This window comes from Corythoichthys intestinalis, chromosome 5 (genome assembly GCF_030265065.1).
Source record: "Corythoichthys intestinalis isolate RoL2023-P3 chromosome 5, ASM3026506v1, whole genome shotgun sequence".
NCBI classification, from domain to species: Eukaryota; Metazoa; Chordata; class Actinopteri; order Syngnathiformes; family Syngnathidae; genus Corythoichthys; species Corythoichthys intestinalis.
In genome coordinates this window covers 21,821,807-21,838,409 of record NC_080399.1, presented here as the reverse complement: position 1 = coordinate 21,838,409, position 16,603 = coordinate 21,821,807, and the positions used below count along the sequence as shown (strand labels likewise).

At 40.3% G+C, this 16,603-nt stretch overlaps 1 protein-coding gene across 2 annotated transcripts in view; it reads left to right on the top strand.

Moving 5' to 3' along the window:
* cttnbp2 (cortactin binding protein 2) overlaps nt 1-16,603 on the top strand; it is a 74,937-nt gene that overhangs the window by 55,136 nt on the left and 3,198 nt on the right. Inside the window, exons 6-22 of one of the 2 annotated variants that reach the window (XM_057837413.1) lie at nt 522-621; nt 877-1,027; nt 3,841-4,041; nt 4,111-4,228; nt 6,260-6,517; nt 6,582-6,677; nt 8,668-8,747; nt 8,984-9,070; nt 11,243-11,342; nt 11,425-11,583; nt 11,693-11,865; nt 11,956-12,134; nt 12,204-12,403; nt 12,471-12,632; nt 15,867-15,918; nt 16,044-16,143; nt 16,294-16,404. In XM_057837413.1, the coding sequence (XP_057693396.1) occupies nt 522-621; nt 877-1,027; nt 3,841-4,041; nt 4,111-4,228; nt 6,260-6,517; nt 6,582-6,677; nt 8,668-8,747; nt 8,984-9,070; nt 11,243-11,342; nt 11,425-11,583; nt 11,693-11,865; nt 11,956-12,134; nt 12,204-12,403; nt 12,471-12,632; nt 15,867-15,918; nt 16,044-16,143; nt 16,294-16,404 (2,327 nt within the window). The remainder of the gene's footprint in view (nt 1-521; nt 622-876; nt 1,028-3,840; nt 4,042-4,110; nt 4,229-6,259; nt 6,518-6,581; nt 6,678-8,667; nt 8,748-8,983; nt 9,071-11,242; nt 11,343-11,424; nt 11,584-11,692; nt 11,866-11,955; nt 12,135-12,203; nt 12,404-12,470; nt 12,633-15,866; nt 15,919-16,043; nt 16,144-16,293; nt 16,405-16,603) is intronic. The other variant, XM_057837414.1, reaches the window with a different exon arrangement.

Here is a 16,603-nt window from a genome sequence, read left to right as displayed (position 1 = left end):
TCTTATATAAGCTGCACACAGACTACTTTTCATTTTGTCAGTGGTGTCCCATGAAAAGATATACTTAAATATCTGCAGAAATGCGAGGGGTGTACTCACTTTTGTGATACACTGTATATTAAAAATGGGGGGATAAATTTTATTTTCATGCAAAGTAGTGAAATGAGAAATTCAATTTCAGTTTATTGTTATTTCTCAAGCAAAAACAACATTTGAATTATGATGTATCTCACATAGGACAGTTTTTTTCCCCATCTAAATGTGACTTTGAAGCTCCACCTTGTGGTGTCATACATTAGTTTTGAATTTAAAAGAACGTCAGAATTGACCACATAAAATAACATTGACTTTTGAACAGTATTATAACACTGACTTTTGAACAGTATTATTGCCATAATTTTGGGCTTTGTTATGGAGGAAAATTGCCACCACTTAATGGACTGTTATACAATAATATACACATTACATTTTATGCATGTTGTGTAACAACTACTGAATTAATTTTTGTATTTTGTCTACAGAGTGCGTGAAGCTGCTGCTGTCTTCTGGCTCACCTGCTGATGTGTCCGACCGAAACCGATTTACACCTTTGCACTTTGCCGCCACCCACGGCCACAGTGGGTGAGTAAAACGACTGTTACATAAACAGCATAATTATTATACTTTTATTATATTGGCGGTAGATTGGTAATAGGATCACGCAAACAAGACTGCCACAGCTGCATTGAGGCATACATGCTGACCATATGAACAGATTTTGCTTTACTGGACATAACCTAAATATGATTCCCAAAATTCTATATTTTCATAGTAAATGCTAGATAAGTTCCCTCCTTTTACCAATTGGTTAACATTAGCATCTCTTCTCCCCCACAGCTGTGTGGAGGCTTTGCTGGCCGCGGGCGCAGCTGTGGACGCGGCTGCGGACGGTGGCCAGACCGGCCTCTTCCTGGCCAGTGGGGCGGGCAGGAAACACTGTGTCCAAATCCTGCTGAGCGCCGGTGCTGATCGCTCCCTCATGGCCACGGTATATACAAATGATCCACCAAATGCACAGTTGAGGTTAAGGAACATCTCGATTTCTATTTTAACGCATTTTTTTAAGATCTCAAAGTGTGTGTGTGCTTTGCAAGTTGCTATGACAACCCCAGGTGGCCCTCTGGACACCCCAGATGGGATCAATTTACATTGAATGTCTTGCTTTTTTTTTTGTGCTGAATTATGTATGATTTTCCTTACAATAAAGCCGGTAACAGTGCAAACGGATGTATTTTTAGCCACCAGCGAATGTTGGACAGAGAGTGAAGTAAAACCGGGTTAAGTTAGTGTGGCCTTTCATTTTGCAAGGACCCCTGGAAATTATCCCTAAAATAAACACTTTTTCTGGCTTCTTTTGTACTTGAGGCACGGCTCCTTGAGGATTTTGAAAGGTTTTAGACCAAAACTGACTTCTTGTACATTTCTAAGTATGGCCTCTTGAAACTATGGATCTACTTATTATAGACATGTCTACTAAATTACATTAATCTTATGGAGCCATCACACGTCCTTGGGGGGTCGTAAATGTACTAGGGCTGCAGCTATCGAATATTTTAGTAGTCGATTAATCGATGGACTAGTTAGTTCGAATAATCGAGTAATCGGATAATGAACATGAAAAATTAAAATACCTGAGTTGAGCCTCAAACGATATACTTTTTTTTTTTTAAATGAGGATCTATGTACAACAAAAGAACAATTGGCTAACTTGCACAGAAAAAGTCCGCTAGCTTAAATGTTATAAAATCCTAGTTTTATACAGATTCCCACAAAAAATGGCTAAATATACCTTTAAACTAAATTACGTATGCATTCAAAAAAATAATTAGCTCAAACAAAAACTTAGCTTATGCTGATCTTAACAGGAAGCAGATGGATTCAGCCATGTGAAATGAGGTAGACTAGAGGGCCGTGTATCCAGACAAATCAATAAAAATAAATACAAACACTTTCAAAACAAACCTTTACAACGCCACTTTAATTAAACAAATACTCGAAGCAACAAAATTTAATTTGAATATTTTTTTCTAATCGAATACTCAAGTTAATCGATTAATCGTTGCAGCACTAAAATGTACCGTATTTTCCACACTTTAAGGCGCACCACATTATAAGGTGCACCTTCACTGAATGGCCTATTTTAAAACCACTTTCATATATAAGGCACACTGCATTATAAGGCGCATAGAATAGACGCTACAGTAGATGCAGGGGTTACGTTATGCATCCATTAGATAGAGCTGTGCTCCGAGTTGCTGTGAGACTTGTTGCGGCTCAATATTGATTTATAAATAAGGCACACCGGGTTTTAAGGCGCACTGTCTGCTTTTGATGAAATTTAAGGCTTTTAGGTGGGCCTTATAGTGCGGAAAATACGGTAATTTATCCCACAAAATGTGGATATATTTTGCCAAGGGGCAAATGAGACCTGACTAAGATATTTAAAAAAAAAAAAAAAAAAAAAAATACTGATCATTGTTGGGCAATACTGGGGAAAAAAAACATTATCATGATATGTGCCATTTAAAGATAACGTTATGCCAGGGTATGACACATTTAAATATTTTAATAAATATGTGTTATGCAGTAGTTATGGCAGCATCATTTTATTCATAATTAACAGACTTGTCACATTGTAAAAAGCATCAAGAGAAAGAATGTACCAGTAAATAAAAGTGGCAGGTCAGCATAAAATACTTTTGCACAAATCATGCAAACATATCTTTATGGGTTTTGTGTGGCTTACATGTCTTACTGTGTTTTATTAAAAATAGACTTTTCCAATTGATTTAGGGAGGGAAAAAAAGTGCTGCGTTGAAATTGACACTGGAATTCCCAGTATGTCTTGCGGTGGCCTTTTGTAAAATGTTATTCATAATTGTTTTATTGTATGTATGCATTATATAGTCTCCTAATTTAAGCCAACCCGGGTTTTTTATAGACCAGGGGTGTCCAAACTTTTTGCAGAGGGGGCCAGATTTGGTGTAGTAAAAATGTGGGGGGCCGACCTTGGCTGACGTCCTTTACGTAGAACAATATATTTAAGCAAATCTTAGCTAGCCATTCTGTGTGTCACATTTGCTTTATTATTTTTTCAAATAATAATTTCAACAATCTCGGAACTAGCCTTTGTGGCGTTCTTTCGTCTCTCGGGCTCTTGCGAAATACTGCTGCTGTGAAATTAAATGAACTTCAAGTTGCTTCAATTTCTCGCTGAGTATCTTCCCTGTAATCTTGTCGTACATGCCAACGTGTCTTGTTTGGTAGTATCGCCTCACATTGAACTCTTTAAAAATAGCGACTGTCTCTTTGCAAATGAGGCAGACACAGTTGTTGCGTATTTTAGTGAAGAAATAGTCCAATTTCCACCTATCCTTGAAGCGTTGGGCGTCGCAGTCAACTTTATTTTTTTTGTTGATTGTCGCCATTTTAGAAAATTGGAAATAAAGGGTTACACAGGGTAATTTTGCTTAGAGTGCTGCTGCCTTTTGGTGGGTAAATGAGGAGCAGAATTTAGTGTGTGAGCTACTTCATATGCTGGTAGCAGTACTCCTGACTGATTTATTAAGTCTCTGTGCAGGCCAGACGTTATTGATTTTATTACAGGGGCTGGGGGCCGGATGAAATTTGACCATGGGCCGCATTTGGCCCCCGGGCCGGACTTTGGAACATATCTGTTATAGATATTTAGAGGCTGTCCAGTGTTTTTTTTGTGTGTGATAAATGTCGCGTAGTACAGCTGCTGATTTAGAATTTAAAGAAAATCTTTTTAAAATTAAAGCACCTTTGACTTCTGCGCAGGATGGCTGCACGTGTCTTCACGCGGCGGTTCGATCAGGCCACGTGGACACGCTGCGTCTACTCCTCTGTCACCACGGCCTGAGAGACCCCACCTCCACCCTTGAATCCGATGGAGACCCTGCATTACCTGCCACACTCCTGAACCACGCCAACTCTGATGGATGGACGGCTGCTCACATGGCTGCCGCTCTCGGCCTGAAGGTTGAATATATAAAAACCACTTGCATGCGAAGGCGGGCATTGTTTTTAATACAGAATGTGTCTGTGTAGGAGTGTCTGGAGGTTCTGTGTAGCCACCGTGAGCAAGACATTGAAAGGAGAGATAAATGCAATCGCACCATTCATGACGTTGCCACTGACGACTGCAAAGAGCTATTGGAGAACCTTAGTGAGTGTCTGTTCAGGAAATTATGATGTTTCAGTGCTATTGACTGTGATAGACATCTAATCCGTTTGGGACTGGGAAGGCTGGCAGGGAATAATCGGTGCCAGCCTTCCATTTCAAAATGGAATTAAAGGTCTGTCGACGTCAATGGCAGTGAATGAGTTAGAGATCATGTTTTGACAAAAGAAGTGTTTAGCGATTGTTTTCCCGTACTGTATATTGATTGTTTATGTGCAAGTTTAAAAACATTGATATCAGGACAGATACTGCAAAACCTGGTTGGAATAAAATAATGCTATTTTCATTTGCTTTTTGTTATGGCTAAAGGGGGGAAAACTCACTTAAGATCAGATAAAATATTGTTTTGAATGAAAGATAAGTTGAGGTAGGGCTGGGCGATTTTTATAATTTAAAGAATGACATTTGCGGACAAAAAGTAAATGGAACAGTTTTAAGATCAGGTGACTTTTTATGACAGTGGTTGATTACTCTATTTTGTCTTATCACCTGAGATATGTAAAGGTATGGCACACAGCCTGAAAGAGTTGAGAACATTGCCAGAGAAAACTGGACATTATCTTCAATTAATTTAAATAAATAAATAAATAAATAAAAACAACCTGGAAGCTCTGGACGCCAGGGTGTAGGCTTGGGCTCAACATTGGAAGGGACGATAAAACAGCATAACATGCATGTACACTTTTTGCTGGGGACGGGACAACCAAACAGATTGGGTAAACGGGGGTCAGGGCTACATTTCTCACGAATAGGAACCTAATTAATTGATAGGTTAACTGATCATTGCAAAAATAAATCTGTATTGAGTTACTGTACTGAATTATTTTCTGTAACGCCCCTAATAGGAAGACACTATGCACTCATGCGCTGGTCTTCATGGGAAACACAGTCTTCAAAAAACTACCACTTTTGTCCACCAGCGTCGCCAAAATCGACCAAAACTGAAAAATGACCAAGTGGTGCTTTAAGACCACATGAACAAAACCAAAAAAAAATCTGTTAGAAGTGGGTAAACCTCGTTTCACTGCATTTCTCACAGTTTAATTAACGTTAACAGCAGAAAAGTCATACAAAAGTGGAGGACACTTCCCTCTAAACAGCTTCCTACTCAAGTTTTGCAGGTTAGCAAATTCACATAGTTTAATGTTATGCAAACTCTGATGCAAGTTGTAGCAAAATTTCAGTAGCAAAATTAGTGGTGTGTTCCCCACCTCCATAACATCGTCTTTTTATATTACTTACATTGGCTGCTGCTGGCTGAAAAAAAACTTCTAGTATTCCTCCTCTTTGAAGGGGGCGGATGAGGCGGCATGTTGGTGACATGTTGTATTTTTGTCGGGTCAGTGTGTGTGCATGTGTGTTAGAGGGTAAAAAATGGACTAGCAGATTCAGCAAGTGAAAAAGGGGTAAATATAAGTCTGAACATAATGAAAATAATTCACTTAATAATGGTAGGATGGTAGGGTTAATTGTATCCTTACAACATATGGTAAGGCAATCTAAATGACCTATATAACTGAACTCATTATAAAATGCAACTAAGGTTGCTTAAAAGTTGGTGGGGACAATTTGAGCATCCTGAAAATTTGTAGTGTTATGTCCCTACTGTCCCTATGCAAACCTATGCCCTTTTCTGGACCGGATGTAAAAAGTGGGAAAGATGACATTTCGTCAGGCTAATATTTACACATATTGTACACGAAAAAAAAATATATATATATGTATATATATTTTTTTTTTTGCAAAAAAATATATATATATGTATATATATTTTTTTTGGGGGGGGGGGGGGGGGAACCCACTATTTCAATGTCAAAATACAATAGTAGAGATGATTATATAGAAAATACCAGTTTAAAAAAAATAGCGTAAAAACCCCAAAAATACCAGTTGAAAAAAAAATAGCGTAAAAACCCAGCTAAAAAATATTGTAATAAAAGTTGAGATCAGATGATCGTGGTCCTTTTTTAGTCAGATCGCCTAACCCTAAATTGCAACCAATGTGTTCATTTGCAGATCAGTATCTCGTCCTGGTGCGTCTTCAGTATTCCGATAGCGGTCCGATGTGTGCCGTGGATTGGGATGATAATGAGAACCGGGCCGAGTTCCAGTCAGTGCTGTGCAGGATCTCAGTGGACCGCTCAATGACCTGGCCACAGTTGAGTGTCACCATTAGCCACGCCTTCACCGCACACCTGCACTTGCTGTGTGGTGAGGATGCACAGCATCCCCCGCTAGGACTAACCACCGATAGCATCGCCTCCATTATGATTGGTGAGAAGCAACCCTTTTGTGTTTTCTCTCTTCCCGCTTGGTAACAATATTTGTGTCATTTCAGGAGGAAATGACTGGCGGCCAGGTCAAGAACTTCCTTTCTCGCCTTGGGATCTAGTTCGGAAACCTCTGAGTCAGGTCATCACTGTCCGACTAAAAGGTATAATGTAACTTTCAAATGTCATGCTTGGGGCTTTGTCGCACAAAAAATAAAATCCTCATCCTCACTTCACATCGTCCAATTTTGATTGTTTTCAATTTTTTTTAAATCTTTGCTTGTGTATTCTTTTTTAATCTGTGATGAAAATGTTCCCAAGGGCTCTATGGGCATATACCGTATTGGCCCGAATATAAGACGGCCCTGATCCTGATTATAAGACCCCCTCTTTTTCAAGACTCAAGTTTGAAAAAAGACTTTTTGAACACCAAATTGATTTTACAAAGAAAATAATTCCAGTACATCCGAAACAAATGATTATAACAATATATTTGAGAGAAAAAGCATGTTATTTTGCCTCATTCAAATCTTAATATCTGAACATTTAAATATGTAAACTAAAGTGCAATCACATTCGTAAATGAATGGCTTCTGGTTTTTGAAATGTAAATAAACCAATCTATTGTGATAAAACAACAAAATTGCAATAACTGCATTAACCATCAAAGTGAAGTCTAATTGTAACTGTAGTCTTGAAACAAATCTGAAAAAGGAAAAACATTTCAATAAAATCATGCAAACTGGTTAAACTTGAGAGTAGCGGAGATTTGTCATGACAGAGCATCGCTTCACTGATATCTGGCGCCATCTAGCGGCGTGAATGGGTATAATGTCTAGACCGCGAATATAAGACGACCCCCTCTTTTTCAGTCTTATTTAAATGCAAAAAACACCGTTTTATATTCGGGTCAATATGGTATTACTTGTTTTGAGAGTTAATTATAGTGACTTGATGCAAATTTTCTTTGGTGTGTAAATGGCATCTTCCGTTTTATATTAGCATTAAGCTAGTAGGTGTTCGAAAAACGAAATATATTTTGTATTTTAATGCGGAGTCTGCTTAAATTTCTTTGTGTGTTTATAGTTACAGTTTACCTCAACCGGAGTGCAATCAACTCCTTGAAAACCATTAAAATTTCTGATCGATCTAAAATTTATTGGATCTACAATCTCGATCTTAAACTTGTCCAGCTCTAGTCATATAACTAGACATGTGCTGATTACCAATTTCAAGGTATACTGTTTCAAAACCGCAATTTTTTTCCCGTCATACCGTCCCTACAGTACTAGGTATTTTTATATGTCCCAATAATGCAGGGAGAAATCCCTCACTTGAAGCTGCAAGGCTCAACCCTCCCCCACCGGTTGTTGCTCAGTGTCAGCTGTGCTACACGATGGCTCAAGGACATGAAACTCCTGAACTTTTCCCCCCATCGAAGAAAACGAAATTGCTGGTATGGGAATACTTCGGCTACAGAAAAGTTACAGACGGCCGCGGTTTAGAGGAGGAGGGCCAACCGACATGTAAAACATGTTTGCGGAGGGTGGCTGCCGAGGAGGCAATACCTCCAATATGATTTCGCATTTATACAAAATTAAAGGTTACTAAACATTGTTATGAACGTTTCCCACAGCTACGAGAGTTAACCCCAGCTTGCTTAGTGTGTCCAGCGGTGGTAAAACTTGTTTTTTTTTCTCTCTGACAACTGTCTGTGTTGAGAAAAAGAGTGTGTGTATCATGTAAGCATGATACGAGTCATACACACATGCTGTTTATGGAAAATAATTCAATTATTTTCGTTTTGATGGAAATAATGTTGAGTTGTGGCTGTGGGTTTAGGCTCACCTAAAGGACTCAATTTATTTTTGATTTACATTTTTTTTTTCATTTATTTATTTTAACTTAACATTATACTTATGTTCCGATTTGCTAATATATTTTGAAAAATAAAAATCCTCTTCAATGGAAACAATTTTTTTTTTAAACCCAGATATCTCAAAGTTACACATTTATATTTATCAATACCATGAAACCTTGATATTTTGGCTTAAGGTTATCATACCATCAGAATCTCATACCGGCACATGCCTACATATAACATAGCGTAACAACAGAGCAATCACGTGTAGCATTCGTGTGTATTTGTCACAGGTCTTTCTGAATCATGTCTGGATGAGTTGGCTCTGGAATCTCTCTTCCCGCTGCCTGTGCTGCTCAACTACGTTCGCTTGGTACGCACACACTTATACTCCGACAAATAGATAAAAAGATGCTGACAAAGGTTGCGTAGGAGAGAACAATGCTGTAGGCGTCAACTAGACTTGCTGGCTTGAGAAAAGAGATTTTAGTACCCTGTGCCTGTGATATTTATACAGATTCAGTCAATTAACAGTAATGATGTTCACAATTGTTTTTTTTAAATGGAGATAATTTCGAATAATATGTAATGTAATGTTGAATGTGACAGGTGGAACAATACGGGAGTGTCATCCTTCACGGCTTGGAGGACAGCTGTCAGGACTACATTGCCGCTTCATTGGCTCGCTGCATCAAGGTATGACAAAAAAGGCTTTTTTGGTCTCAACATTAAAGGACTATAATTAATCTTTTACTGAGTAGGGTCGAGGTTTTTGAGTCTTCAATTGCATTTATCTGTGAGATTATCTCTGACATTTTGGTGCTTGGTTTTCTAAGTGTATAAAATCTCGGTTGCCCTGTAGCTTTTGACTATCTTAAATACTCTCCTTGTACAAATGATTTTTTAAAAAAATCTCTAATTCAAAACACAATAAAAATATTAATGTACTATGTTGGTGCCAAGCACTGATGTTAAACTACGACAACTACGACATTAGTTTTTCATAATCGTTTTTGGGCCACATATGATTTTTGGAGATGGATAATATCAGGATATCTGTTATCGGTTAAAAAAAAATCATTATCGGATAACTCTAGGATATACCTACTGAATTTCATTCTGACCCATGCACAAATAATGGAGGAGTAGCCATTTTCTGGTTCATGTCCTCACCAAGAAGAAGGACAACAAACAAGTGCCTACTTACTTAAGCTGTCTCACTAGTAGGCCTGTCGCGATAACAAATTTTAGTGTGCGATAATTATTCTCATAAGTTATTGCGATATGCGATATAATTGCGCCCCACCCCCCAATTTTTTTTAACCAATTTACAATAACACAGTGCGAATACAGTATATATTAATAGATCAAGTACACCCATTTAAACACGATAAATATTTACTCTTAAATTCAAATATACTTTTTAAGAAATCACAACTAAAAACAATAGACCCTGCCTCTTAAGTAAAAAACAACAATATTGATACCGCAGAGAAACACAGAATAAATAAAATGTGTTTAAAAAAAAAAAAAATTGCACTTAATAACTTAAGCATTTAGGAAAATGAAAACATTTCCCGTCATAGCTTCTGCAATGGTGTTCCATAGGGATGCAACGATACAGTTAAGTCATGGTTCGGTACGAATTTTGATAAGGGGGACACGATTTTCGATCCGATTCAATACATTTAATGCTCTGTAAAAAGCATTTTGCTAACGAGCAAAAATTAATTGCCATCATATAAACATGCATTTTAGTGCATAATATTTACGTGCTTACTTCTTACTGATATGAAAAAAAATTGTATAAAAGTGCTGAGAACAATCTTTGCTGTTTGTAAAGTGAGGCAGGGCACACCGTTGATTGCTACAGCTCTCTTAGCAGCTAGGTTTACTACATGAGTAAGACATCCTATTTATGGTCCGAATCCATCTGTGTCACGTACTGAATTAACAATATTTGCAACATTATCTATAGTCACTGGTATGGATTGATTTGGCCTTCTTAACCTCATGTGACAAATGACAGTTTAGAATTCATCGATGTAGTATATGGACTACATGTCCCATAATCACTCTGGGCTCACGTAGCCAATGGCATGGGACGTAGCACATCTAGTTTGCCATTTCATGATATCTAGTGTGTGCGCGCAACCGCGCATTAAAAAAGTTAGCAAGCGCCGCTGAAGTCACGTCTGCTCATTACTACACAACACCAGCATATGACGGCTTTCATAAACAGGACGAGTTTGAAGCACAGCGCTCTTAATTTGATTCAGCTGTTCGTTGTCAAAGTGAGGTTATTCGTAGCAGCCAAGTCGGTAACAATGTTTTGCGGACTTCGTTGTAAATATCCAGCGTTGTGCCGAAAAATAGCCGCCCCGCGTGAAATGTCACTCCTGACGGGAGCGCCCACACGTCAACAACACCGGCGCGCCATAGATGGTCCACAGTCACTCCGGAGCACTGACGTGGCCGGTATACGTTGAACAATAGGATATAATGGGAACGATTGGCTCTGGCGCTAGTTTTTGCGGCCGGTATATGTTGAACAATAGGATATAATGGGAACAATTGGCTCTGGCGCTGCGCGCACACACGTTCACGCGAGGCGATAAATCGCAGCGGAAAAATTACCGCCTTCATTTTTATATATCGCGCGATAAATGGAATTATTGCATATTGCGACAGGCTTACTCACTAGGCAATTTAAAAAGTCATATATAACCAATAAATACTGAAAATATAGTTATGCATTCCTGCTCTAAAAGGGAACATGCTGATTGCTGTACTCCTCCAGTTTGTATGTGTGAGAATGTCTGGAGTTTCCCTGACAACGGGCTCCTCCCCCTCCCTCCCTCATGTCAGTCCAAGCAGGAGGCATGCGGTCATGTGTGCGATGTGGTGAATGTGGAAGTACAAAACTGTCTGACCAAGGAGAAGCTGCTGGACACCCTTGTCTCATGTGGTGAGATTGTCATCACCCTTAATAACGGCATTAGCTCCCACGTCACCTCCTACTCATTGTCACCCTCTTCTTTACGATGCAGGCTTCCTGGTACCGGCGGCGGCATCATCCAATAATGGCAGCTGCGTGGTTCTGCTGTTGCAAGGTTTGGAGAAGGCGGCATCCTTATCAGGCCTGCTGGGGGATCTGTGCCACAGCTTGGATAACAGAAACTCCACCACCCCCATGCTGCTCAATGCTGGTGAGTCCATGTGATGTCATCATTGTGCGACTTTTTTTTTTTTTTTTTAATTCAATGCCTGCCTTTTATGAAACGGGGACAAGAGAATCAATTGTTGTTTCCTATTCAGGTCCGCACCACTTCTGCCAACGCAGCTTCCTGATCGGCTCCCTCTCAAAGCACCGCCTCCAGGGCTCAGAGCTGAGGCTCCAGCAGCATTTCCGGTGGCTGCGTCTGCGCTGGGATCAAGAGCCCCTTCACGGATTGTTGGGTAGACACCTGCGCAGGAAGTTGCTGAACCAGGTGATACCTCTCACAAAATTATGAATCCAAATCTCATTGTCTTATAGTCGTTCCCTTATCATCCAAATGATGTGCTGGTGTCCCCTCCAGACAGGAAGCGTGGCGTGGTCTAATGATGGCATCATGGAGAAGGCTGTAGTATGGGTGGCTCAGGTGTGGCAGCAACTCAACGCCTGCCTGGCACATCTGGGCACACACGAAGCATTGATGGGACCTGGTCACTTCCTGGCATGTCCCGTCCACACCAATGACGCATACGCCATCGCCAGGTACGACAAGTAGACACGAGACATGCCCATAAACGTACAGTCCGGCATAGATTGTTATGCTGTGTTCAGGTGGTTGTCTCGGCTGTGGAGCGCTGTGGTGGTTCCTCGCGTGGAGGCAGCGATCGTCTCTCGGGTGACGGCAAGGCGCTCTCCACCAACGTCACCGAGCAATGTTGTTCTGAGCGCTGGCCAGCAAGCGGTGGTAAAGGCCGCGCTTAGCATCTTGGTCAACAAAGCCGTCCTGCGGGGATGCCCACTCCCTCGCCACGGTCAGACATTTTGGATTTATTAGTAGTTTTGAAAATAAATTTAAAATGCTTTTTTTTCCTGCTTCAGAAGTCATGTTCAGGGGCGGGGCGCTCCCTTTGACCGCCATTAGCTCTTTTAAAGGAACCAGCGCTGGAAGAAAGTGTCGAGACAAGCTGAGACGATCCAATACCAGCCCTCGAAAGAAAGCAAGTCCTGCTTCCAGCTGGACTGGGAGCTCCTTTAGTCACGGTGAGCTGTCATTTTGTCTGATTGCTTCATAAGAAATAGGAATGCAATCTAATAATTCATAGTAAAGGTGCCGTGATCAATCTGGGTTGATTTAATACATTCTGGGGGATTGGTGATCAGTCGATCACGAAATTATATATCTGCTGTCCCCATTTCGTGTCAAGGATCAGTTAGCCACATTAGCCCGCTAACATTTGCAGTCAATAATATGAGCATATATAAGTTACATATTGTGTATTTTCATGCTTTAGTGACCCTAGCATAATATTTACGGTGGTAGCTTCTGCCGCCCTTTGCTACGTTAATGCCGGAATGAGTAGTTTCAGATTCAGAGATTTATTTGTCATTGGCACCAGCTCTCACAAGATGACAACAGATGACATCGAAATTCCGTTCGATGAGTGTGCATCGAAGACCTAAATGTTTTGCGCCCCCTCCAAACTCTGCCGCCACTGTAAATAGTATCATTTGTCTATAATATTACTATTATAAGTACGCCTCTGCCTCACATTGTATCCTTTTTTTTCCTATTGGAGAAAATAACAGAGATCAACTTATAAAGTACAACTTTATTAAAATTGTTTTGTTTGGAACAGAAAAGACTTAACGCACATCAATTTGCCTGAATTAAAAAAAAAAAAAAAAAGTCATATCCAAACTGTAAAAGTACACTCAAGGTACATTTTTGACCATTTGATACTGAAAAATAAAATCAGCAAATAATAACAAATTGTAATTGATTAGAAACATTACCTCATGAGGACAATATGCCCAAAAAATTGACCGAAAAAACAAAACTGAATAGGAGAAGAAAAAAAAGAAAAGTGTCTTTGGACAGAAGGACCGTTTTTATTTTCGCTGCTCGCTGCTCCCAGTATCACCTCCAGTTTGCAATGATGTGGGGTTGTATTGCACTGAGCATGCTAACAGTGCTCACTGGTTTACTGATATAACACTGACAAAGCGGAACGATTGTTGGCAATATTCGGAACGTTTTCGCTGAAAAACAACCAAACGGCTTAACAATGAGATTGGGGTCTAATGTCTTTAAGTGGCGTCTTAATTGATTTGGCTTCCAGCTGTCCGCTATAATCATTTTTAGACACAGTTAACAGTGGTCTTTCCTCGTCTACCACTGTATTAAATGTCAAAGCCAAAAGGCAAACGGCCCGAAAAAAGCGCATTCTCGGCGGCCGAGGGAGAACCGTAGGTGAGGGCGGTCGTCGTGACGATCCCAAGCCAAAAATGGCACTTCTCGGGCGGACACATGAGAACCGGAGAAGACAGTGGGTCGCTGCGTGAGTCCCGCCGGAAAATGGCTTTCGAAAACGGCGCATGCCGCACAGCTCTCCAGCTCTTCATGAGTCTCTTCCGTGTGCTCTTGCTTACTTCAAAAATACTGCGCGCACTTTGAAAATGAGAGCGCCACTGCCACCCACTGGGTGGATGTACAAGTACACTTTCTTCTAGTACGGCAAAAAAAAAAAAAAAAAAAAAGCATGTTCCCCGAGGTCACACGCGCCACCCCTAGCATCGCTCTGCGCCCCCCTGGGGGGGCGCGCCCCATTATTTTTAGGAGTACTGCTCCAGGAGAAGGAAGGGATGGGACAAGGGTGCTCGGGAAAGGGAAAGGAAAATCACAATCGAACCAAGCCGAATAAGTAATTCAATATGTCTAAATACAGTTGGTCTTCAGTCAAATTCGCGCTCCTCAGCACATAGGTGAGACCTCAGGTCCCTTAAGTCCTTGCCAATAGTCTCGGTCCGCCTCAACTATTCCGTTACCTGGCGCAAGTTAAAATCCACTTTTCTCCATCCTTCCTCGGACCGAACCGTGAGTCCACTAGTTCTCAAACCGAGCCTCTACGTGGTCTTCCAATGCCCTGAATCGCACCGGCTGATCCGTGGTCAACTTGTTGATTTCCTTGAAAGCTGCCGTCTTGGCAACTTTCTGGTAGAGCAGGGCATCTTCTAAGCCAAGCATAAGGATTCCCACAACTGTCACGCCAAACAGCCAAATATCCTCGACATTTTCCACAGATAGGACAGTAAGATACGCTGGCTTCCAGTGATCCCATTAATCTCTCACTTATCCAGCAGAGAAGGTACCATCTGGGCAGGACTGCTCTCCTGATGCACCGGGTCTTGTTGAAAAAATCTTGTCAATTGCGCTGAGAGACCAACTCATCAGATCCATTTTCTTATGAGAGACCAGCAACAGTTGATCCACAGAGGAAATACAAAAAAAGCAGACAGACTAGACTGACGAAGATAGTAGCAGGAGCAGGGAGGAAACACGTCCGCCCCGTCAAAGGCAGGAAGAAGAAAAAATAAAAAAAGCCTCTGCCACCCTTTGCTACATTAGCCTGCTAACATTTGGTTGCGGACAGTCACAGTCATTAATATGAGCATATATAAGTGTACATATTGTGTATTTTAATGCTTTAGTGACCCCAGCATAATATTTACGATGGTAGCTTCTGCCGCTCTTTGCTACGTTAATGTGGGAAGGAGTAGAGTTTGTATTGTTGTTTCATATACTGTAGTCACTGTGTGGTAACTGTTTTGTGGCCACTAGACGGTCTTACTTTTTCCTTTGTGAGTGAACACAGGCAAATAATACCAGTTTAGTGAATGCACACAATTAGCTCACATTCAAACTGTTTCAGCATTAAGAATTGAAAAAGGAAAGACTTGGAGACCTAATATAACTTCGTAATAATTAAATTTATTTCTCTTTCCCATAAAATTAATTTATTCATATCCTCTAACCTGAGGGTTTTTTTTGTAATGCAAAATACTGCTGCAACTTATTTTTTGGTAAAATAAGTTACAATTTATTAGTTTGGATTTTTTTTTTTTTTTAACTTTTCTATATTTTTGGGGGGGCTACTAAATGTGCAGTTTAAAAAAACTTTGTTTACAAGTAGTGTTCAATGTTTTATAATTAAACAGTGTGATTGGAATACTAAAGGTGCATGTTGTTGTTTATGGAAAAAAAATCGGGATCAGCACAAATTTATATTGGCAGTATAGTCTTCTTCATCAAAAATCGATGATTGGCCAGAAGATTGTGATCAGTGCACCACAAATTTTTTGTTTTGGTAATAATTCAATTAGTGCCATAGAAGTCCAATTTTGACTGGGAGCGGCTGGCAGCGACTATTCGACTATCGCCATCAATGGCAACCAATAAACTTTGATGAACATGTTGTGATATTTTTTCTCCTTCAGGCACGGTCTCCACTACAGATGTAAGCTGTATCACAAATGGCAAAATCCACAGGTTAGTACTACACTGAGTCGTTCGTGTACTACTGCTACTCCGACCTGGTAATACGCCAAAAGTGCTAAAACCAATTAGATGTTTCTAATATTTTGATTGGGCTGGGTGTGTTCTGTTCTCCCCAGGGAGGTGTCCACTTTGTCTTTGTTTTCCGATGACGAGACCGACTTGATCCAAGAGCTTCAGTCGTTATGCTCCAGCAAGTCAGAACCAGACATCAGACAGGTACACAGCGTACTGCATTGTTCAAAATTGCAAGTGAATCTTATGTGAATAGTCATTTATTTCTGTGATTTTGGGGATAAGCATGTTGTAAATAATCTGCTATAAGGAGATATTGTATTGTGATGATAATTGCCTATTCGCTTCTTCCAGATGTTGTCGTCTAAGGACGACAATGTCCTTTTGTTTGTCAATGGAGGTCTTGCCGGAGCTCCGCCCCCGCCACCACAGCAGGAAGTAGCTGTGGAACAATCAGCTCAGCCGGTGAGGTAGCAGTTGAAATCAGCAATTTAGATGTTATTGGAGCGCCCTCTATTGGCTAAGGTTGGCATGTCTGCTATAAATGGTGACCTGATTTCCTGCAGTCATGATTTTTCCTTGAAAAAAAGAAATGCTTAAAATCACACATTCTCTGCCAAACTTTACTTTATAAAAAAATTAGAAATTTATGAAAAAAAAAAAA